Source organism: Phascolarctos cinereus, unplaced genomic scaffold, assembly GCF_003287225.1.
Source record: "Phascolarctos cinereus isolate Bilbo 61053 unplaced genomic scaffold, phaCin_HiC Scaffold_4;HRSCAF=312, whole genome shotgun sequence".
Lineage (NCBI taxonomy): Eukaryota > Metazoa > Chordata > Mammalia > Diprotodontia > Phascolarctidae > Phascolarctos > Phascolarctos cinereus.
This window is the reverse complement of record NW_027555847.1, coordinates 705,508,883-705,532,766: the sequence shown is the minus strand read 5'-3', so window position 1 is coordinate 705,532,766 and position 23,884 is coordinate 705,508,883. Positions and strand designations below refer to the sequence as shown.

The 23,884-nt window shown below is 44.5% G+C and overlaps 1 protein-coding gene across 1 annotated transcript; it reads left to right on the top strand.

Moving 5' to 3' along the window:
* Positions 1 to 35: 35 nt before the first annotated feature.
* SPRING1 (SREBF pathway regulator in golgi 1) lies at positions 36 to 23,884 on the top strand. Its single transcript, XM_021007935.2, is given in 6 exon segments — positions 36 to 689; positions 6,315 to 6,471; positions 8,842 to 8,993; positions 10,106 to 10,219; positions 19,540 to 19,569; positions 19,571 to 23,884. Coding segments are annotated over 6 exon segments (618 nt in total). The 5' UTR covers positions 36 to 578; the 3' UTR covers positions 19,625 to 23,884.

The window sequence follows — 23,884 nt, the reverse complement described above, 5'->3', positions numbered from 1 at the left end:
CGGTTGCTGGGGCGGACGGGAGGGTGTGAGGTAGAAGGAGCGGCTCTGGCTCTGGCTTCGGGTTCGCTCTGGGCGCGCGCGGGCCCGGGCCGGGGGGCGGCGGAGCCCCGCAGCTCGTGCCGCTGCGAGTGCTTCGGTGCGTGCTCAGATCGCGGGTCCGGGCAGCAAGGGAGAGCTGAGCATTGCACAGCCCGAGCCGGGGGGTGGAGGAGAGGGCAAGGTTAGGGGCCAGCCGACCCCGGCCCCCCTCTCGCTCCCAGCGGGCCAGGAACCGCCCCCCCCCCGGCCGGCCGGGCTCGCAGGAGCACCCCAGCCTTGCCAACCGGTTCTGCCCGGACCCTCGCGTGTGGGAGGCAATGGGGCGGGGGCCCTGCGCTGGGCTGAGCTGAGCTGTCGCATTGGGGGGCGGGGCCCGGAGCCCCCCGCCCCACTCCGGGCTGCAGCCGGCCGTGATGGGCCCCGCAGCCCAACCCACCTCCCGGGCTGAGCCCCTTTAGCTCGGAGCCCCCCCTCCGCGAGCATAGGCCCTTGCACCCCCGGCCCCCGCGGGCTCGCCGCAGCCGGCAGCGGGGGCGGGGATGGTGAACTTGGCCTCTATGGTGTGGAGGAGGCTCCTAAGGAAGCGCTGGGTGCTCGGCTTGGTCTTCGGGCTGTCCCTCATCTACTTCCTCACCAGCACCTTCAAGCAGGTCAGTATCACCCCCTCCTTGTGGATTTCTTTTGTCCATTTCGGCTGTAAAATTCTTGGGAGGTAGGGGGAGGGGACCTGGGTTCAAGCCGCCTTCTGCCGCCTCCAGGCCAGCAGACGTGAGTCGGTGCTGGAAAAGATCTTAGAACATGAGAACGGGACCGCAGGGAGGGACCCTCAGAACCCAGAAGGACGCAGCAGGGAGGGACCCTCAGAACCCAGAAGGATGCAGCAGGGAGGGACCCTCAGAACCCTATGTCACCGCAGGAAAGGATGATAGGACCCTGGAGTGAGAGCTGGAAGGGACCCCAGCTCATCATGCCCTAATTTTACAGCTGTGGAAACTGAGGCCCGGAGAAATTTCAGTGACACGCTCAAGGTCACAAGGTAGCCAATGGTAAAATCCACTTGCCCTCCCTTTCAGAGCCAGAGCTGGAAAGGCTTAGGGACTCGCCCCAGAGGGTATGGATTTGCTCTAGACCAGTTAGGCAATTTTAGCTGTTTGACCTTGTACAAAGTCAGAATCGGATTTTCTGCGCCAGAGGGGATGTTAGGGAGAGATACCGTATCTCTCAGTTTCACAGACCTCCCCGAGTGCCTTGCCGGGAACTAGAACCCTGGAGTCGAATCAGCAATGCTCCACCCACTTTGCTGGGCCTGGTTGAAGTCCTTAAAATGAGGCTAGAGCTACCTGACTTAATTACCCCATTAGCATCGTTGGGATCTGAGAATGTGATAGAGAGAATCGAGTCTCGGGATCTTGGGGGATGGAGAGTAAAACCGATCCAGATGGATGAAATCGATGGAAGGGGACATTCCTGGCTGTATCAATAGCGAATCCGGGAGCCTAGTCTCGTGATTTTGTTTCTTTCTGCTCTGCGGTTTTCTCAGCAATCACAATTAGGTGCAGTGGGCCGGGTTCCAGTTATGTGGTTGTCTTGGCTGGGTGGTTGGGGGGCGGGGTACCAAATATATGAACAGGAAGAAAATGACCTTGAACGGGCAATAAGGAATGTTTCAACTTTTCCCCAACTTGGCTGTAATACTTGGCAGGAGCGTTTGGAAGAATGGAGAATAAGGAGGAGAAAACCGATCCTTGCCGCCTTTGTTTTCTTAATTGTTTTGACTGGTACTAGGAAACCAGGGTTCTTCCCCTCCCCCACCGTTTTTTTTTGTAAACAAGGGCAGAATGTTTTGTATGAATTGTGCCTGTGAAGTGTTGTTTTTTGTTTTTTCGAAAAACGAGCTAAACTTTAAATATTTAGCCGGACAAGGAAAGCGGGGTGGGGTAGAGTAGGTTACTGGCTCTGATTTCTAGTGTGCCGCAGTCAAATAGAAAAGGGATTATCTTTGTTCTGCCTGCTCCCTGAGGATAGAATGTGAAGCAGATGATGGAAAATGGAAAGATTTGATTTGGGAAGGAAAAAGAAAAGCCAGCTTTGTAAAGATGAGGCCTTCCAGATGGAGAGAGGGCTTCCTTGGGAGCAGTAGTGGGCAGATGCTGGAAGGGATGGCGTCTTGTTTAGAGGTCATTTAAAGGACGTTACTTGCCATATGCAAGATCTCCAGGATGCAAAGACAAACACTTCGTCTCTAGAAGGATTTATATTTTCCTGGGTATGGCATTCAGGAGATTCTCATTCAAGCCTAGATTGGACTGCCAGTTCTGTGAAATACATGCAGCTGGTTTTTAGTAGTTTAAATGCCACTATGTCAAGGGTTCATCAGCCAGCCGACATCCAGGACAGTGGTTTGATGGATGCAGTGAGACCTGAGTTCAAATCTCCTCTCTGGCTGGGTGACCCTGGACACCATCTTGATGCTCTAGGCCAGAGGTGTCCAACAGGGCTGCCTTGTGGCCAGCAGTATTCACCAGATGTAAATGCAATTGGGAAATATTTAACAACATATGTGAATATACAATAGGACATAGATAATGTGTGGTTTTCTTAGTCTACTGTGGCAGGGATCTTTATGTATGGGTTAGTGACCCTGATTCTATTTGACTTTGATACTACTCTAGGTAATTCTCTTTTTTTTCTAATTTTAACTTAATATTTAATTTTTTCCATAATTACATATAAAAACAATTTTTAACATTCATTTTAAAATTTTTTTTGAGTTCCAAATTCTCTGTTTCACTCTCCTGCCTTCTTATTGAGAATGCAAGCAATTTGATATAGGTTATACATGTACAGCCATGCAAAACATATTTCCATGTTAGTCATGTTGTGAAAGAAAAAGGATGCTTCGATATGCATCCAGACTCCATCAGTTTTTAATCTAGAGATGGATAGCATTTTTTATCATAAGTTCCAGGCAACTCTTAAGGACCATAAGTTACAGAGAAGGTGCCATCCCTCATTGGGAGAGGGAATTTCCACACCTGGGAGTTCCCTATTTTTGTGAAATCTTAGCTCTAGCCCCTATCTCTGATTTCTAGGAGATGCTACCATCTGGCCGCTGAAGAGAATGAGGAAGGATTTCATGTTGGAGGTGTCTTTGAAGGGGACTGTGTGACACAGTGGATAGAATGCTGGGCTTGGAGTGGGAGAGCCCAGTTCCAATCAGGCCTCAGACACTAACTGGGTGACCCTGGGCAAGTCACTTCACCCTTTCCAGCCTCAGTTTCCTAATTTGTAAAACTGGGATGAAGTATATAAAGCTACATAAGTGCTAGCTATCATTATCACTAGTTGTTTCACTTGAGTCATTTCAGTTGTATCTGACCCTTCGTGAGCCCATTTGGGGTTTTCTTGGCAAAGATACAGGAGTGGTCTGCCATTTCCTTCAGAAGCTCATTTTACAGATGAGGAAACTGAGGCCAACAGAGTTAGGTGAGTTGCCCAGGGTCACACAGCTAGGAAGCGTCTGAGGCCAGATTTGAACCCAGGTATTCCTGATTCTCAGGTCTGATGCTCTATCCACCGGGCCACCCAGCTTCCTCATTGAGCCCCCTCTGAGCCCTGCTTATATGCTGGTATCTTAAAGAAGGCTTTCTCAAGCACTGTGATACAGAGAAAAGAGCCTTGGTTCTGAAGGCAGAAGATATCTTCTGGGTTCAAATACTGCCCTGAGGCTTATCATCTGTATGACCTTGAGTAACCCCTCTGAAGAGCAGTTTCATCAGCTGTAAAATGGGCAGATGGGGTTTGATGACCTCTGAGGTCCTTTACAGCTCTTGTCAGGCCCCCGCCTTGCCCCCCCCCACCAAGAGGATTTTGTACATATTTTCTTTCTTGTATAGATGTATCTGTGAACATTTTGTATCTGTCTAGGATAATGTGAACTCCCATGAGAGGCAAAGGCTTTTTCCTGTTTGGTTTTTTCCTTGGTACATGGTAGGGGCTTAATAAATGTTAGCTATAGTGAATGGATTTTTGATCAGCTCTGGGTTGGCCTGGGTGCAGTCACCCTCCCCTCCCCCACCAATTCTGAGATTTGGGAATTTCCAGCTTCAAAAACCCATGAGGTCTTAGCTGCTTGCTTAAGATAGAAACTGGCATTTGACCAGTGCCTCAGTTTCTATCAAGTAGCCCCAGGAAATCGGTCATTGGATGAGGTGGAACGATGATTGTTCTCCTTTCTCTCTGTCTGTCTGTCTGTCTCTATATCTCTTTCTCTCTACCTGCAGAGTAGTTATAAATATTAACAGGGATTCTGTCATGCTTGGCTTCTTTCCAGCCTATGGCCTCAGTTCCTTCCTCTGTCAGCAGTTTGGGGAAGGTAGCTTGGGGCTGTGGGGCCTGTTTGGTTTGGGTCTGAGGTCAGGAGACTGTGGTCTGATTCGTCACTGTCAACATTTCTTGAAAATAATGTAAAAATTGTCTCAGCTCTTAATGAAAGGCCATGTCAAAAAAATGACATCACCTTCATTTTCAAATACAGACTTTCCCCCTCCTTTACCCAGTGATGAGCCATCTCTAAAGTGTGATTCCTGCATGAGCTTGGCTTTTTTTTTTAATATTTGCATAACTATTTCAATTTAAGTGGTTTCTTTTATAATCCTTTGTCTTTTATTTTATGCATTTAAATGCATAATTCTGAGAAGGGATCTATCTGTAGGCTTCCCCAGACCACCCATAGGGTCCAGAGTCCATGATATAAACAAGGTTAAAACTTCTGCCATATATTATGGCAAAGAATTAAAAAAGAAAATTCCTGGACCACTGCGGACATGGCCATTCAGTTTCCCTACCAATAAGACTTGTTTCCATTGTGCCTTGTGGCTCATAGAGCACTTTTCTCACAACAGCCCATATGAGGATGAATCTGTAATGGAACCATTACTGTCCTCATTTTGCTGGTGAGAAACTGAGCCTTAGAAAAATGAAATGACTAACATTGGTATGACTCTTTCAGGCAAAGAAAAGTGCATGTGTAAATATAGAATATATATATTAAGTTATTCTCCAGATTATATACGGTAGAGAAGAGGAAGAGAGAGAGAGAGCACCTTTGAACTCTGACATTCCCTGTTCTAGGGACCCTCCCAGCCCTGACATTCCCTGTTCTGAGGCCCCTCCCAGCCCTGACATCCCCTTTTCTGAGGCCCCCTCCCAGCTCAAACGTTCCCTATTCTAGGGACCCTCCCAGTCAGGCATTCCCTGTTTTGAGGCCCCTCCCAGCCCTGATATCCCTTGTTCTGAGGCTCAGACATTCCCTATTCTAGGGCCCCTCCCAGCTCTGATATACCCTGTTCTCAGGCCCCTCCCAGCTCTGACATCCCCTGTTTTGAGGCCCCTCCCAGCTCAGACATTCCCTATTCTAGGGCTCTGTCTCAGCTCTGACATCCCCTGTTCTAAGACCCCTCCCAGCTCTGACCTTACCTGTCCTAAAGCCCCTCCCAGCTATGACATTCCCTGTTCTAAGGACCCTCCCAGTCTGACATTCCCTGTTCTAAGGCCTCTCCCTCATCTATTATTAAATAGCCTCTGAGACTATTGGTTGGTGAATGGGTACCCATCTAAATATGTAAATGTTATTCTTCACTGGGGGCTCCCTACGCAGATGAAATCATGAGTCTGGTCAGAAAAGAAGAAAATTGGGGCAGCTAGGTGGTGCAGTGGATAGAGCACCTCAGGCCAGACACTTGACACTCACTAGGTGTGTGACCCTGGGCCAGTCACTTAACCCCAATTGCCTAAAATTAAAATAAGAAGAAGAAAATTAAATCTTTACAACAGCGAGGAAGATATTGTCCATTTTGCAGCAGCACAACAGCTAGTATTCGTACATCACTAAGGTTTGCAAAGCAATTCACAGTTATTCTCATTTGATCCTCACAATGACCCTGGGAGGTAGGTGCTGTTATGATCCCCATTTTACAGATGAGGAAACTGAGGCAAACAGGGTTAAGTGACTTCCCAGGGTCACACAGCTAGGAAGTGCCTGAGGCAGCATTTGTAGGATTGGGTTTTCCTGATTCCAGGTCCCTCTTTGCCACCTAGTCGCCTCTGATTAGCTCAGGCATGACTAGAACACTGAGCAGATGGGTTTTCTCCATGTTTCTATCTTTTTTTAAAAGGGTAAAGTGTTTTATCTTTCCCAGAGTGTTCATGACCCATAGGTGAGGTCCAGAAGTCATGCATTGCTCACCATCATTTCTCTCTGGTCCTTCTCATAGGAGGAGAGGGCGGTGAGAGACCGGAATCTCCTTCAGGTTCAAGACCGTGAACAGCCCATCCCGTGGAAAGTGCAGTTTAACCTGGGCAACAGCAGTCGTCCGAGCAACCAGTGTCGGAACTCCATTCAAGGGAAGCTTCTCATCACGGATGAGCTAGGTACGGCCCTGGCCCTCTCCAGGCATCAGCTGGCTGCTCACGTGCTGCCCTGCTCTGGACCTCATCGTGGGCGTTTGTAGAAAGAGGAAAGCGGACAAGATCTCAGTTTCCTCATCTGGGATTATCAGGGATCAATTATACTCATTATCATATATTATATATTATTAATTATACTCAGTAATTATATATTAATTAATTAATTACCAGGGATAATTATACTCACTACCTACCCTTTGGGGAAGGTAAGGTGATCAGCATTTTTAATTTAGTGCTTATTCTGTGCCAGGCATACTAAAAAAAGCATCAACGTGGTTCTTGCCCTTGGTAAGCTCCCAATCTAATGGAGAAGCCAACACGTAAAAAACACAAGACATACAGTATAAATGGGAGGCGATCTTTGAGGGAAGGGACTAGCACTGGGGGAAGGAGGAGAGATGAGGACAGACCAGAAAGGCCTCTTGCAGAGATGAGATTTGAACTGAGTCTTGGAAAAAAGCCAACGGGCGGAGATGGGGAGGAAGAAGGGGGCAGCCAGTGGCAATACCAGGAGTCAGGGAAATGGGGAATCTTGAATAAATAAATCATTTATTAAGCATTTACTGTGTGCAAAGCTCTGTGTTGAGTGCTGGGGCAAATTAAAAAATTAGTCCCTGCTCTCAAGGAACTCATATCCTAATAGGGGAAACCGTCAGTGGAAATGACATTAAATTAGATCTGCTTGGCCGCTGTGCCTGTGGGCTGCAGGACCTCTCCAACTGATCTGCAGCTGAAAATTCCCTTGTCCTGCACCCTGAGGACCACAGGACCTCTCCATCTGATTTGCAGCTGAAAATTCCTTTGTCCCGCACCCTGAGGACCACAGGAGCTCTCTGATTCATTAACAGCTGAAATACGGTTTAAGCTGCAAGTCAGATGGAGACGTCCCATGGTCCTTTGGGTACAGCAGCCAAGCAGATAAGAAAACAGCTCGAATTTAATGTCATTTCCACTAATAAAATCTCATCTGTTTCTGATGTCGAACCATTTGACAAAGCCAAGGACTCTGGTGTGAGGAACAGTGTGGAGGCAGGTGTCACCTAATAAAAGAGGCCTTGAAGGGGAGGAAGGCATGAGAAAACTGGAAAGGCAGGAAGGGGACCAGGTTGGGAAGAGATTTAAAGGCCAAACAGAGGAAAATGAATGTATGTGTGTGTGTGTGTGTGTGTGTGTGTACACATATATACACACACACATATACATATATATGTATATATATATGTATATGTATATATATACAAACATGCATGTACATATATATGTGCTAATGCACATCGGTATTTATTATATTATGTAATACATATTACACATTCATATATATATGCATATGCGTGTGTATACATGGGTGTTTTAATATGTATGTATTACATATAAATTTTAATATAGAAATATAGTATATTATATATAAATATAGCATGTATATGTGTATACACACACGCATATATACATATATATATAAATAATCCTGATGGTGGTAGGGAGCCTTTGAAGTTTATTGAGTAGGGAAGTGATATGGCCCTTGCTTTAAGAAGGTCACTTTAACAGCTGCATAGAGGATGGACTAGTTCGGAGACAGACAAGACAGGGAGACCCCCCAACAGGCTAGGTGATAAGGGCCCGTATTGGTGGTGGCATCGTCAGAGGAGATTTGGAGACACGGGAGAGGTGTTCCAAGGGTAGAAGCAGCAGGCATTAGCAGCAGATTGGCTATAGAAGGGTCTGAGTGAGGACAGAAGGATGATGTCCCAGTTGTGAGCCTCAGTGACCGAGAGGATGGATGGATGGTGGTGCCCAGTCATGGGGAAGTAAGACAGAGGGGCGGGTTGGGGGAAGGATAGTGAGTTCTGTTTTGAACGTGTTGAGTCAGAATTTGAAGTGAGATCATAGCATCAGGTTGGAGTCCTCAGCTGGAAGAGGAAATGGCTCAGACAAGGTCACACAGGGAGATGATTCCCTGGTCAGTCTGTAGCAGCCACATTGCCAGACCCCTCTGAAGTTCCCAAAATTCTTTTCTTTAATCTCATCTCTCGCTTAACTAGTGATGATAAATCGTGCTAACACGGCACAGTTAAAGAGCATGAGTCAGACCCCCGAGGCCTCTGAATTGGGTTTCACTGCAGGGTCACTGCCACCCGATGCATAACTTGTAAGTCTAATGGTCAGACCCACGTGATCTGCAGCTGGTCTAATCGGCTGTGTACATCTCAGCCAGAATGGCTTCTTGACGTGACTGGTCACTCCCCTTGCGGTCAGGGAAGCGTGCCTGCCGCGCCCACCTCGGGGAGCGTCCACAGAGCTCCAGGTTCATCCTGGGGTTTCTCTTTGATTCCCAAGGTTACGTCTGCGAAAGGAAGGACCTGCTTGTGAATGGCTGTTGTGACGTCAACGCCGCCAGCGCTAGGCGCTTCTGTTGTGACGGCTGCTTGTCCAATGGATGCTGTGGTGCCTATGAATACTGCGTCTCCTGCTGCCTGCAGCCCAGCAAGGTAGGTCACTGGGATCGTGAAGGGTGCTTAATAAGCATTCACTTGTTCTAGCTTCATCCCAGGGGCATCTTATACGCATTTTACAGATAAAAAAAGAGAGGTTTCAGAGATTTGGAGTGACTTAGCCCCTTCACACAGCTAGTATCAAGGGGAGAATTCAAGCTAGTCTTCCTGCTTCAAAGTCCAGACCTAGGTCTGTTAGGAATACCAGGGAAGGAGGCATAGGGATGTGATAGAGCCTAAGATTGGGAGTTAGGGTGAGTGGGTGTGTCTTCAAATGCCAACTACTCTTTGTTATCTGTGTGGCCTTGGACAAATTACTAATCCCTCCGGGCCTCAGTTTTCCTTTTCTATGCAATGAGGAAACTGGATGATTATTAAAGTCTTTTCCAGCAGTTGTAGACCACCAGGCCTGGGATCAGGTAATCTAGTTTAGTTTATCACCAGCTTTGTAACTTTGATTGTCTAAATCTGTGAGCCTTATGTAGCCAGTTAGATGCATGCTTTTAAAGAGGAATCTGGTGGTCCGTGCGCAGTGTATGAGTGCCTGTTCATCCACAGCCCCACCAACATGGAACATTACCTCTGACTTGTGAAGGGTGTATAGTTTGCGTTTCTCCTCATGAAGAAGGACTATTCTTCCTCTTACCCCTCCTTCCCCCTCCCTGTCCTTTATTTCATGACTACTATTTAGACTCCTGCTGGGAGCGTCTTTCAGAACCTGCTGTCAATGACAGGAAGTTTGTTCCTGTATAATCCAGCCCATGTTTGCAAGGAAAGAAGCTCATTCCAGCAGAGCATTGTGAGCATGTTGGCGTTTTTTTAGATAAGGCACATCTTTCTCTTATAGCGCTAGGGAGGAAAGCACTGCATTTGGAGTCAGAGGCCCTTGAGTTTGAATTCTGGCTCCGCCACATTCTATACCTATGTGACCTTGGGCAACTCACTTCCCGGGGCCTCGGTTTCCCCATCTGTACAATGAAGGAGTTATACTAGATGACCTCTCCGAGGTGCCTTTTGGTTCCCAAACTGTGATCCCCTGTTCCTTCCTGGGCCTAGGCTTCAGTTGATTTATTAGGATCTAATAGCTTGAACCTCCTCTGTTTCTTCAGCAATTACTCCTAGAACGGTTCCTCAACCAGGCCGCAGCAGCGTTCCAGAATCTCTTTATGGCTGTGGAAGATCACTTTGAGCTGTGTCTGGCCAAATGCAGGACTTCATCTCAGGTGAGGAGATAGAATCAGACAGGGCAAGAAGGAGAGGAAGGAGGGAAGACTTGGGGAAGACCCAGGCTCTTTGGGCTGGAGGTAGGGGTAAGAATGATCATTTAAGTGATAAGCAAGCATTTATAAAGCACCTGCTGTATGCCTTCACTCTTCTAGTTGCTGGAGATTCAGAGACAAAAATGAAAATGAACCTGCCCTAAAGAGGCTTACATTCTGTCAGGAAGACAATATGTACATAATGTATTCAAAATAGATAAAAAAATAATTAGAAGGCATTTTTTTAAGCTGTGACTCTTGAGGTCAACTCCATTCACTTTAACAAGCATTTATTAAGTGCCTACTGTGTACCCGGCAGTGTACTGGGCACCAGGTATGCAAAAACAGACAGTCTCTAACTTCAGAGAGCTTATTGAAGGGGGATTGTAATTGTCTTTAATTCTGCATTCTAAACTGACCTGTTTGCTATTCCTTAAGCTTATGAATAAGTCCCCATCTCAGAGACTTTGTATACGGGCTGCCCCCACCTGTGCCTCTTAGAAATGTTGGCTTCATTTGAGGCTCATCTCATGTACCCACATCAACCAGTAAAAAATTAGGAAAGTACAGAGTAGACAGAAGGTATTACCTAGGAGGAGGATGCGCTAGCTGCTGGGGGGACTGGGAAAGTTTAGCTATTGTTAGTTCTCTGATTGTTGGGGGAACTTTTTTCCTAGTGGAAGTCTTGACTTATTTTTCTTTTTTTAAATATCACCACCATCACTGAGGAGGCAGAAGGATCCTGCACAGCAAAGAGGGCCGTTTAAAAAAGAAAAAATCTCCTTTATGGATGCCATGGCCAAGCAGCTCATTGGCTAACATCCACCCTCCTGACTTCTGCATGCTTGTCCTCAATATCAGACATAGTCTATTGTCAGATGACACTTGGGATTCTTTGCAATTTGGTAGGACTGATCTGAGCTTGTATTCCACAGCTAGAGCCTTTGAGGAGCCCGGGTTACCTCCAGTCCTCAGGGAAATATGTAAGCAAAGGTCTCTTTGGAAAATCCTTCAGAAGGATTCCTTTATGAGGGGTTATAAGGGCTATTGTCAGCCCATTACAAGATGGAGAAGCAAAACGTGTTCAGGAAGGATTGAAGGAAAGGTTCCTCCTCCCTTATCATCAGGGGCACTTCCTCCCAAAAAGTAGGAATACCTCAAGTCCGGGGAGTATCCCAGTATTGCCTGGAAGGAGGCTTTCAGGCCTGGGAGAATTCTTTCTTTCCTGCCCTTCCTGCAATAAAATTAGTTAGCACTTGCAAATAACTGCCTGTTTAAGGTTAGAGGAATATTCTGTGAGTGGAGAAGAGAGTTCTTTTATTATAGTGGTTGTAAGTTCTTGGTGGGGGAGATGAGTAAGAGACAAGCAGATACCTTTATGGATGGTTGAATTCTTTTTTTTTTTTAACTTTTTTAAAAAATAAATTGTTATTTTTTTTTAATATTCTTTTTTAAAAAAATTTGAGTTCTGAATTCTCTCCTTACCTCCTGCTCCTTCTCCACCCAGTGAGAAGGCAAGCAATGTGATATCAATTATACATACGAAGTCATGCAAAACATTTCCATAGTAGCCATGTTGCAAAAAAAGAAAGGGAAAAAATGATGCTTCAGTCTGCATTCAGAGTTTATAGCTCTGTCTCTCTCTCTGGAGATAAAGAACATTTTCATCATGGGTCCTTTGGAATTGTCTTGGATCATTGTAACAATCAGAATAGCTAAGTCATTCACAGTTGATCATTGGACAGTATTGCTTTTGGTTTGTACAGTATTCTCCTGGTTCTGCACCCTTCACTTTGCATTAGTTCACATAAATCTTCCCAAGTTTTTCTCAAACTATATGGTTAAATTCTTGATAGAGGCACTGCTATGAAATTTTTTGTCTTTGCATCCCCAGCACTTAATTATAGTGCTTAGCACATACTAGGTGTTTAAGAAATGCTTGTTCAGGGGCAGCTAGGTGGTGCAGTGGATAGAGCACCAGCCTTGAAGTCAGGAGGACCTGAGTTCAAATCCGGCCTCAGACGAAACACTTGACATTTACTAGCTGTGTGACCCTGGGCAAGTCACTTAACCCCAATTGCCTTAAAGAAAAGAAAGAAATGCTTGTTCAGTCGGTTTGAAGCCAGAAAGACTTAGGTTCAAATCCTGCCTTTGATACATACTGGCTAGGTGACCCTGGACAAGTCACCTCCTCGTCTCATGCCCTTGACAACTGACATTTGTTGCAGAGAAGTTGCTGACTTGCATTTATAGAGGGTGTTTATTCACTGGGGAGTTCCCTTTTTTATGATATTATAATCAGCAGGATCACTCCCTGTTCCTCTCCCAACAAATAAATTCTTCTGTCTTTCAAGGCAGCTTAATGGTGCAGTGGATAGAGCTGTGGGCCTACAATCAGGAAGACCTCAGTTCAAATTGAACCTCGGACACTAATTAGCCCTGTGATCCTGGACAGGTCACTTAATTTTTGTCTGCCTCAGTTTCCTCATCTGTAAAAATGGGGTTAATAACAGCACTTACATTTCAGGGTTGTTGTGAGGTAACAGTTGTAAAGTGCTTAGCACAGTGACTGGGGACATAGTAAACATACATGTTAGCTATTATTGGCTATTTTTATTGTAATTAGTACTTATTATAATTAGTTCCAAGAACTCTCTCCACCACAGATGGCCTCTCAGCCTGGTACTGGCATTTAAGCCAGAGCTTTTGACCCTCCGGTGGGCACACTGTAATCTCCCCTTTCTTCTGTGGCTGGCTCCCACTTTGTGAAATCAATAGGCATGTTAGTTGATCAGCTTGCTTCTTCAACCTTAATCACCTCTTCAGCCTTTTTGATTTCTGAATTGTTCTTCTTTATTGTTTGTACTGAGATCTCTATCATTAGGCCATTGCTGGGTAAATGGCAGGTTTTATAAAAGCATTTGGAAGTTTCCTGGGTTACCATGTTCTTGAACAACTTTTTTCTTGGAATGGGCTTTTCAGGAAAGGACTACGTGTGGGGAGTTGAGAGTCTAAATAAACTCTGCCTAGTTGGAGAGATGGAAAAAGAAATACAAAAACTCACTGAAGAAAATAATTCCTTAAAAATTAGAATTAGCCAAGTAGAAGCTAATGACTCCACAAGACATCAAGAAACAATAAAGCAAAGTCAAAAGAAGGAAAAGAAAAATAGAAGAAAATGTGAAAAAACTGACCTGGAAAATAGATTGAAGAGAGATAATTAAAGAATTATTGAGCTACCTGAAAGCCGTGATCAAAAAAAGAGCCCAGACATCATATTTCTTTTTTTTTCCACTTAACGGTATTTTATTTTTTCTAGTTGCATGTAAAAATAGTTTTCAGAATTCACTTTTATAAGATTTTGAGTTCCAAATTTTTTTTTCCCTCCGCTCCCCTTCCCCCAAGACAGCAAGCAATCTGGTATAGGCTATACTTGTACAGTCATATTAAACATATTTCCACATTAGTCATGATGTAAAAGAAGAATCAGAACAAAAGGGAAAACCCACAAGGAAGAAAAAAAGAGAGAGAAGAATGTCTTTCGATCTGCATTCAGACTCCATAGTTCTTTCTCTAGATGTGGATAGCACTTTCCATCATGAGTGTTTTGGAATCTAGATGTCATAGTTGGAGAAATCAAGGAAAACTGCCCCTATATCCTAGAACCAGAGGGTAAAATAGAAATTGAAAAAAATCCACTGATCACCTTAAAGTGGTCCCAAAATGAAAACTCCCAGGAATAGTATTGCTAAAGAAAATACTGTAAGTAGCCAGAAAGAAATCATTGAAATATCATGAAAGCGTAGGCAGGATCACACAAGATTTAGGTGCAGAAGTAAAATTCTAGAAGGCAAAGCGAGCTGGGATTACAACAGAATCACCTGTCCAGCAAAACTGAGTGTAAATCCTTCAGGAGAAAAAAAATGGGCATTTAATGGAATAGAGGATTTTAATGGAAAAGACTAGAGCTGAATAGAAAAATTGACATTCAAATTAAGGGAAGCATACAAAGGTAAACATGAAAGAAAAATCAGAAGGGACTTAATATGGTTAAACTACTTACATTTCTATATGGGAATATGATACTTGTAACATCTAAGAACTTATATCATTATTAAGGGAGTTAGAAGGGGTAAACGTAGAGGGCGTGAGAGTGAGTTGACTATAATCCAGTGATCTCAAAAAAAAGGGTGAAAAAGAAAGGTACTAGAAGAAAATTATCTCACATAAAAGAGATGAGTTTTTACAGTGGAGGAGGGGATAGGGAGTGAGGGAAAATGCTTGAACCCTACTCATTGGAATTAGTTCAAAACACTCACTTGAAATCTTTTTTACCCAGCAGGGCAGTAAGAAAGAAAGGGTATAAGAGAAGGGAGAGGGTAGCAACAGAATGAAGGGTCAATTAAGGGAAGCAGTGGTCAGAAGGGAAAGACTTGAGAAAGAATAGGGTAAAAAAAAGAGAGAAGGATAAACAAGAAAAAATAAAATGGAGGAAATACACAGTAATCATAACTGTGAATGTGATGAACTCACCCATAAAACAGAAACAGCAGAATGGATTAGAAACCAGAACACAACAATATGTTGTTTGCAAGAAATACACTTGAAACAGAAAGACACACAGAGTTAAAATAAGGAACTGGAACAGAATATGTTATGCCTCAGCTGAAATAAAAAAGGCTGCAGGTAGCAACCGTGATATTGGACAAAGCAAAAGCAAAACCAGGCCTAATTAAAAGAGATAAACAGGATAGCTACATTTTGCTAAAAGGTAACAGACAATGAAATAATATCAGTACTAAACATACATGCACCAAATGGCAATGCATTCAGATTCTTAAAGGAAAAGTTAAATAATTTAAAGGAGGAAGTAGACAGTAAAACTGTACTAGTGAGGTACCTCAACTTTCCCCTCTCAGAACTAGATAAATCTAACCATAAAATACATAAGAAAAAAGTTAGGAAGATGAATAGAATTTTAGAAAATTTAGATATGGTAGACCTCTGGAAAAAAGTTGAATGAGAATACAAAGGAATATACCATTTTTCTCAGATGTACATGTCACCTTCAGAAAAATTGACTGTGTTTTATTAGGGCGTAAAAACCTCACAAACAAATACAGAAAAGCAAAAATATTAATATGCATCCTTTTTCCAACCATAATGCAATAAAAATTACCTTCAGTAAAGGACCTTGGGTACATAAATTAAAAATTAATTGGAAACTAAATAATCTAAACTAAAATAATTGGGGCATGTAAGTGGCACAGCGAATAGAGTACCAGGCCTGGAGTCAGGAAGACTCATCTTCCTGAGTTCAAATCTGGCCTCAGATACCTACTAGCTGTATGAGTTAGGCAAGTCACTTAACCCAGTTTGCCTCAGTTTCTTCGTCTGTAAAATGAGTTGGAGAAGGAAATGGCAATCCACTCCAGTATCTTTGCCAAGAGAACCTAAATGGGGTCGCGGAGAATTGGCCATGACTGAAAAATGGCTGAACAGCACCCCAGTAAAATAGAGAAAGAGCAGATCAATGAATTGGGCACTCAACTGAAAAAAAAAAGGCTAGAAAAAACAAATTAAAAATTTTCAATTAAAAACCAAATTGGAAATCCTGAAAATTAAAGGAAAGATTAGTAAAATTGAAAGTAAGAAAATGATTGAACTAATAAAACTAGGAGCTGGTTTTATTTAAAAACAATAAGAACAATAGAATAGAGAAGCTATTGGTTAATTTGATTTAAACCAACAAAGAAAACCCAATTACCAGTATCAAAAATGAAAAGGGTAAATTCAGCACCAATGAAAATGAAATTAAAGCAATTGTTAGGAGCTATTTTGCCCAATTATATACCAAAAAATCTAATAATCTAAGTGAAATGGATGCTTGTTTACAAAAATATGAACTGCCCACATTAACAGGAGAGGAAATAGAATACTTAAATTCTTAGAAAAAGAAAATGAACAAGCCATAAATGAGCTCCCTGAGGAAATAGCCCCAGTACCAGATGGATTCACAAGTGAATTTTACCAAACGTTTACAGAATAATTAATTCCAGTACTATTAGGAAAAATAGGCAAAGAAGGAATCCTACCAAATTCCTTTTATGATGCAAATATGGTGCTGATGCCTAAACCAGGAAAAGCAGAAACAGAGAAAGAAAACCATAGACCAATTTACTTCATGAATATTGATGCAAAAATTTAAAATACTAGCAAGGAAATTACAGCAATATGTCACAAAGATCATACATTATGACCATGTGTGATTCATACTAGGAATGGAGGGCTGGTTTAGTATTAGGAAAATTATCAGTAAACAAAAACAACAAAAATCATATGATGATTTCAGTAGATGCAGAAAAGGCTTTTGACAGACTATAACACCCGTTCCTTTCAGAAACACTAGGAAGCATAGGAATAAATGAAACTTTCCTTAAAATAAGTAGCATCTGGGGGCATCGACGTGGCGCAGTGGATAGAGCTGCAACCTTGGACTCAGGAGGACCTGAGTTCAAATCCGGTCTCAGACACAAAACACGCGACACTTACTGGCTGTTGACCTTGGGCAAGTCACTTAACCCCGGTTGCCTAGCAAAAGGCAAAAAAAATATAAAAATAAATAAGTAGTGTCTATGTAAAGCCATCGTAAGCATTGTATGTGATGAGGATAAACTAGAAGCTTTCCTGATAAGATCAGGGGTGAAGCAAGGCTGTCCGTTATCACCACTGTTATTCAGTATTGTACCGGAAATGTTAGCTATAGCAGTAAGAGAAGAAAAAGGAAATTAGAATAGGCAATGAGGAAACAAAATTAACACTCTTTGGAGATGATTTGATGGTATACTTGGAGAATCAACTATAAAAAACTAGTTGAAACAATTACCTTTAGCAAAGTTGCAGAATATAAAAATAAACTCACATAAATCACCAACATTTCTGTATATTACCAACAAAGTCCAGCAGGCAAGAGATAGAAAAAATATATTTAAAATAACTGCAGACGGTATAAAAATACTTGGGAGTCTACCTGCCAGGACAAACCCAGGAACTATATGAACAATTAAAAAAGACATTTTTCACACAAATAAAGAGATATAGACAATTGGAGAAATATTAATTGTTCATGGGTTGGTCAAGCCAGTATAATAAAAATGATAATTCTGCCTAAATTAATTTACTTATTTAGTGCCATGGAAAACTACCAAAAAATTATTTTATAGAGCTAGGAAAAACAGTAACAGAATTCATCTGGAAGAACAAAAGGTCAAGAATATTGAGAAAATTAATGGGGAAAAAAATTAGGAAGGAAAGTGGCCTGGTAATATCATATCAAACTATTGCATAGTGGTAATCATGAAGACAATCGGGTATTGGCTAAAAAGTAAAGGAGTGGGTCAGTGAAATAGATTAGGTACATAGTATAAATGACTGTAGTGGTAGTAAAAGACTGTAGTAATCTATTGTTTGATGAACCCAAAGATCCAGGCTTTGGGATAAGAACTCACTATTTGACAAAAATGACTGTAAAAACTGAAAAGCAGCTTGGCAGAAACTAGGTATAGACCAACATCTCACAATATATGCCAAGATAAGGTCAGAATGGGTGCATTGTTTGAACATGAAAGATGATATCATAAAGTAAAGGAGCATGGAAAACTTTGCCTCATATCTTTGGATGAGAAGGATTTTTTGACCAAACGAGATAGGATCATGGAAAAGAAAATGGATAATTTTGTTTATGTTGAATTAAAGAATTTGCATAAACAAAACCAATCTAGCCAAGATTAGAAGGAAAGAAGGAAACTGGGGGATGGGGGTGGAATTGTACAGCATGTTTCTGTGATAAAGCTCTCATTTCTCAAATACATAGAAGAACTGAGTCAAATTTAAGTATGAGTCATTCCTCAATTTGTAAATGATCAAAGGAAATGCACTGACAGTTTTCAGATCAAAGCTATCTGTAATCATATTTTTAAAATGCTCTAAATCACTAGTGGTTAGAGAAATGCAGATTTAAATAATTAGGTACCACCTCAGAACCATCAGGGTGGGTAATATGACAGAAAAGGAAAGTGACAAATGTTGGAGGAGATGTGGAAAAATTGGGACGGTAATGCCCCATTGGTGGTGGTGTAAACTGGTCCAGCTATTCTGAAGAATAACTTGAAACTATGACCAGAGGGTTATAAAACAGTGTATCACTACTAGGTCTGTAACCCAAAGAGATCAAAGGAAAAGGAAAAGAACCTATATGTAGAAAAGAATTTATAGCAGCTCTTTTCGTGGTGGTAAAAAATTAGAAGTTGTGAGGATGGCCGTCTATTGGGGAATGGCTGAACAAGTTGTGGTGTATTACTGTGATGGAATACTATTGTGCTATAAGAAATGACAAGCAGGAGCATTTTAGAAAAGCCTTGAAATATTTACATGAACTAATGCAAAGTAAAATGATCAAAACCAGGAGAACATTGTACATGGTAACTGCAATCATCAACTGTGAAAGACTTAGCTACTCAGATTAATACAGAGATCTAAGACAATTTCAAAGGACTCATGATAAAAAATGCTATCCAGAGAGACAATTGATGGAGCCAACATGTGGACTGAAGCATAATTTTTTCACTTTGTTTATTTTTCTTACTTTAAAAGATTTTTGCAACATGACTAATATGAAAATATGTTTTACATGATTTCACATGTTTAATTGCTATCACATTTCTTGCCTTCTCAGTGGGAGGGAGAGAACTGGAATTTTTTTTAAATGAGTTTTAATAAATAATAAAAATTTTTTAAAAGAAACCAAGAAAAAACTATCAGTGCTGATGCTTACTGCTGAAAGAATATATCTGTCTGCTTTTTGTAGCTCCACTCCCCATTTCAAGTGACTTTCCAAGCTAGAGTACCCTCTCCCCTCGTCAACATTGCCCCGTATGTCATATTTCCCTCATTATAATATGAGCTTCTTGAGGATAGGGATTATTTTTGGACTAGCACAGTGCCTTGCATGCAGCAGGTGCTTAATATATTTTTGTTGAATTAATGGTTGAATTGGAGTGAGAAGCAGCCAGGGTGTGCAGTGAGTTTCTAATTGAGGTTGTCTCTCTCTTTCTTCCAAGTTAGAAAGTCTTGTGAAGTTTTATGTGTTCTCTGTGTCTGTTTGGTGGTCTGTCTCTCTGTCTCTCTCTCTCCCTCTCCCCCTCTCTCCCTGTCTCCCTCTCTCCCCCTTCCCTCATCTCTCTCCCTCTCTTTCATGACTCTCTTCTCTTTCTATTCCCTTACAGAGTGTGCAGCATGAGAACACCTACAGGGACCCCCATAGCAAAATATTGTTATGGAGAGAACCCACCAGAGCTCTTCCCTGCATGATGGGGAGCCAGAGTAGCAAATTGTACCCATGAGGCCAGAATTTGGAGAAGGAAGAGTGAACCTGAAGACCTCAGCCTGCTCTTGGGGGAGTGGTGATGGTGGGAGGGAGGGGGGTATTTCTTCAGACTCAAAATGAGCCCATGGGTTAGAAGACTTACCCTTCCAGTGGGTGCTGGAGGATGGTGCTAAAAGGGACCATGAGGAACCCGGGACCCCTCCTCGTCTGCCCACCCTTCTCCCGGCGCTGAACACTTTGGCCCTGCTGGACAGACACGTCCTCTCAAGCTGCAGCTCAGATCGGGTCCAGCCGGGTGGTCGGAACGCCTCAAACAGAGCCGACATCCTCCCCTGTCCTCCCCTCCCTCCTCCATTCCCACAAAAGAGAACTGGGAGTTGTGCCCTTTTGGTTAGGCTTTGGGGTTCAATGTTCCACTCGTGGTCAGAGCGCCAGCTTTGTATATAACTGTAAATTATTTATTGGACTGATGTGGGAGAGTAGAAAAGAGGAGTATTTCCTGCAGCCAAAACCTATTGCCTTTCAGCTTCTAGTCACATGTGTCCCAGAGCAAAAGATTAGATTTCTGCTGATTCCTTGTGTTAACATGTTTTGTGAGTTAAAAGGATCTATTTGTACACATCAAATCATTTCTCTCTCGGGGCCCAGACTTCTCCCACCAGGGCTTCAGTTTTTCGTTCAGTGAAATGTCTCCATGCCTGACGCTTTTCAGTGTTGGTGATGCCCTGTTATCTTCAGCCTAATGTACAAAAGAATTCAATACCTCCTGAGAGACTTGACTGCCCAAACCTCCGGCGGGCCAGCTGGTCTACCTTAGGGGTTGGCTCATTCAGCGGCATTCGAGAGGATGATTTTACCCCTGGGTCTCAGGCTGGAGTCTTCCTAGTTTCTGGTTCTCCGTGGTGTGTTTTCGGTTGCTCCCCTCGGGGTGACCTCAGGAAAATCAGCCCCGTTTCTGTGAGGTGGGATGGAAGTGCCGGGGACACACTTGCAGTGTGTACCTGGCCGACTTGTGTCTCGCTCCAGCTGCATCAGTGTCCCCAGCCCCCGCACCGTGCTCCGAACAGCTCCCGGCTTTGGTTTTATGTACTAGCGCTAAGTGATCCGTCGTGGTGGGGAGTGTTCACCTTGTGGCCAGCTGGTTAGTGTGTTGCAGTCCCCAAGATAGTAAGAGTCACTGCAGCCCTTTGACCTAAGGAAGCATGGCCACGTCACTGTGTTTGCCAGACAGGTGGGAGAGCACTGGTCTGGAAGTCAAAGGACCCGAGGTTGAGTGTTCAGGACTCCGCTTGCTGGATAGAGGATCTTTGGTGAAGTTTGCTCTTCTCCTGACCACACTTTTCATCTGTGTAATGGAAGGGGTTGGGTTAAATGATCTGTACAGTCCCTTTTAACCTTGATTCTCCGTGTCAGCCCCCTGTCCCTTACAGCCAACCCCATCTCTCCTCCGTCCTGATGCTTTCATGGTCTCATTCGGTGTGCCAGGAGCTCCTCTGCCCTAGCTTTGCTCTTTGCTCCAAGTGCTAAGCCCCCAGCCAGCTTTGGTGCTTGCTGCATGTGCTGAAGGCTTCCCTGCCCCCCCAGCTTATCTGCTTTCTCTGTGTGCCAAGGCTCAGCCCACCAGCTTTTCTGCCTGCTCCGTGTGCTAACGGCTCCCCCCTCAGCTTTGCTTCTTGCTCCCAGTGCTAAGGGTTCCCCCTCCCCCCAGCTTTGCTCAGTGCTAAGGGCCCCCCAGCTTTGCTTCTTGCTCCCAGTGGTAAGGGCCCCCCAGCTTTTCTGCTTGCTCTGTGCACTAAAGCTTCCCCCCCCAGCTTTGCTCCTTGCTCCCAGTGCTAAGGGCCCCCCCCAGCTTTGCTCCTTGCTCCCAGTGCTAAGGGGCCCCCCAGCTTTGCTCCTTGCTCCCAGTGCTAAGGGGCCCCCCCAGCTTTGCTCCTTGCTCCCAGTGCTAAGGGGCCCCCCCAGCTTTTCTGCTTGCTCCAAGTGGTAAGGGGCCCCCTCCCCCCAGCTTTGCTTCTTGCTCCCAGGGCTAAGGGCTCCCCCTCCCCCAGCTTTGCTCCTTGCTCTAAGTGGTAAGGGCCCCCCTCAGCTTTGCTCCTTGCTCCAAGTGGTAAGGGCCCCCCCAGCTTTGCTTCTTGCTCCCAGTGCCAAAGGGCCTCCCCAGCTTTTCTGCCTGCTCCATGTGCAAAGGGCTCCCTGTCCCCCAGCTTTGCTTCTTGCTCTCAGTGCTAAGGGCCCCCCCAGTTTTGCTTCTTGCTCCAAGTGCTAAGGGGCCCCCCCAGCTTTTCTGCTTGCTCCTTGTGCTAAGGGCCCCCCAGCTTTTCTGCCTGCTCCATGTGCAAAGGGTTCCCTGTCCCCCCAGCTTTGCTTCTTGCTCTCAGTGCTAAGGGCCTCCCACCAGCTTTGCTCCTTGCTCTCAGTGCTAAGGGCCCCCCCAGCTTTGCTTCTTGCTCTAAGTGCTAAGGGCTCCCCGTCCCCCCAGCTTTTCTCCTTGCTCCATGTATTAAGGGCCCCCCCAGCTTTTCTGCTTGCTCCATGTGCTAAGGGCTCCCCGTCCCCCCAGCTTTGCTTCTTGCTCCATGTGCTAAGGGCTCCCCGTCCCCAGCTTTGCTTCTTGCTCCCGGTGCTAAGGGCCTCCCCAGCTTTTCTGCTTGCTCCCTGTGCTAAGGGCCCCCCCCGCTTTGCTTCTTGCTCCCAGTGCTAAGGGGCCCCCCAGCTTTTCTGCTTGCTCCATGTGCTAAGGGCTCCCCATCCCCCCAGCTTTGCTTCTTGCTCTCAGTGCTAAGGGCCCCCCTCAGCTTTGCTTCTTGCTCCCAGTGCTAAGGGGCCCCCCAGCTTTGCTCCTTGCTCCATGTATTAAGGGCCCCCCCAGCTTTTCTGCTTGCTCCGTGTGCTGAAGCTTCTCCCCTCCAGCTTTGCTCCTTGCTCCATGTTCTAAGGGCCCCCCAGACCCCTTTGTTACCTGCTCAGTGTACCACACACAACCTCTGATGCTTGCTTAAATTTGGTGAAAAGAATTTCTCCCCACACCCCAACCTTTTCTTCCTAAATCTGAGGCTTTCTTCATTTGTGCTTCTCCCAGGTACTGGTACTTTCTTGGCCAGGAAGCCGAGGCCTACATCCCCTCTTGATGCCCTGCCACCCCAGCTCCAAAGCTCTGATCCTTTCTTGGTCTTTGTCCTCGGAGCTCCTTGATCCTGTCCCACCTCCAGCTTTCATGTTTTCTTGCTTTGGAGGCTCCCCCACCCTCCAATAAAAGCTCTGATGTTTTCTTCCTCCATGTACTAAGGGCCCCTCATGCCCCCCCAGTAATAAAAGCTCTGATGCTTTCTTGGTCTGTGAACTAAGCTTTCCCCCCACTTTTGATGTTTGGTCTGTGTGCTAAGGGCTCCTCCTGCTCCCCCCAAAAACAAAAATTCTGATGCTTGCTTAGTCTGTGTGCTAGAATTTTGTGTCTCCCTCTCTCTCTTCCTCACCCCCCTCCCCAGCCTTGACACTTACTCTGGGTGCTAGGGGCCTGTCCCTTTTCCCCACCCCTGCCAGTTGGTTCACACTGAGTGTTTCTTCTCTTTGTGGTGGGTCCCTGGTAGCATGGATCTTGTATAATGTCTCATTCTTTCTTACTGTTAACACTTGGTACATGTATATATGCACACATGCTTGTGCTTTCCTTCTCCAGGTCCCACTTATCTGGGGGTGGGATTCCCTCCTGCCATCTTGGATTCAGGCAAGTTTGGTAGAGGGGGCTAAGCTTGACTCCCTCTGTCCCCGTCCTCTTCTTTCCCTGTGAGTTCTTTCTTGTTACAGTGTACAGTAACCACCACTCTATGTTTATGCCCATTACCTCACTAGACACAACAACCCTGGGAAGGTTGAGTATCGGGCAGTGTTGTCCCCATCCTACATAGGAAGAAACTGAGACTTATCATTGGTGCCCAGGGTCACTTGGCTAGTAAGTGTGGATGGGGGAGCCAGGGTTCATATTTGGGTCTTTCCACTCCTTGCATTGGGCATTCTTTCCATTTGCCATGTGTCTGTAAGTATTTCGCTCCACCCCTCTTCCCAGTCAAACTCCCCCAAGGCAAGTCATCCTTCACTAGGGCAACCTAAATAAACTTCTGAAGGTGGTGACTTGGCTACCTTCTGTTTTTGCATTTTCCTCTTGCCTTTGTGTTTGGGTGGGGCTTTCTCTGTGTGTAATGTGTTTTCAATGGTGCTGATTTAATAAAATTTGTCTCTCAAAACAA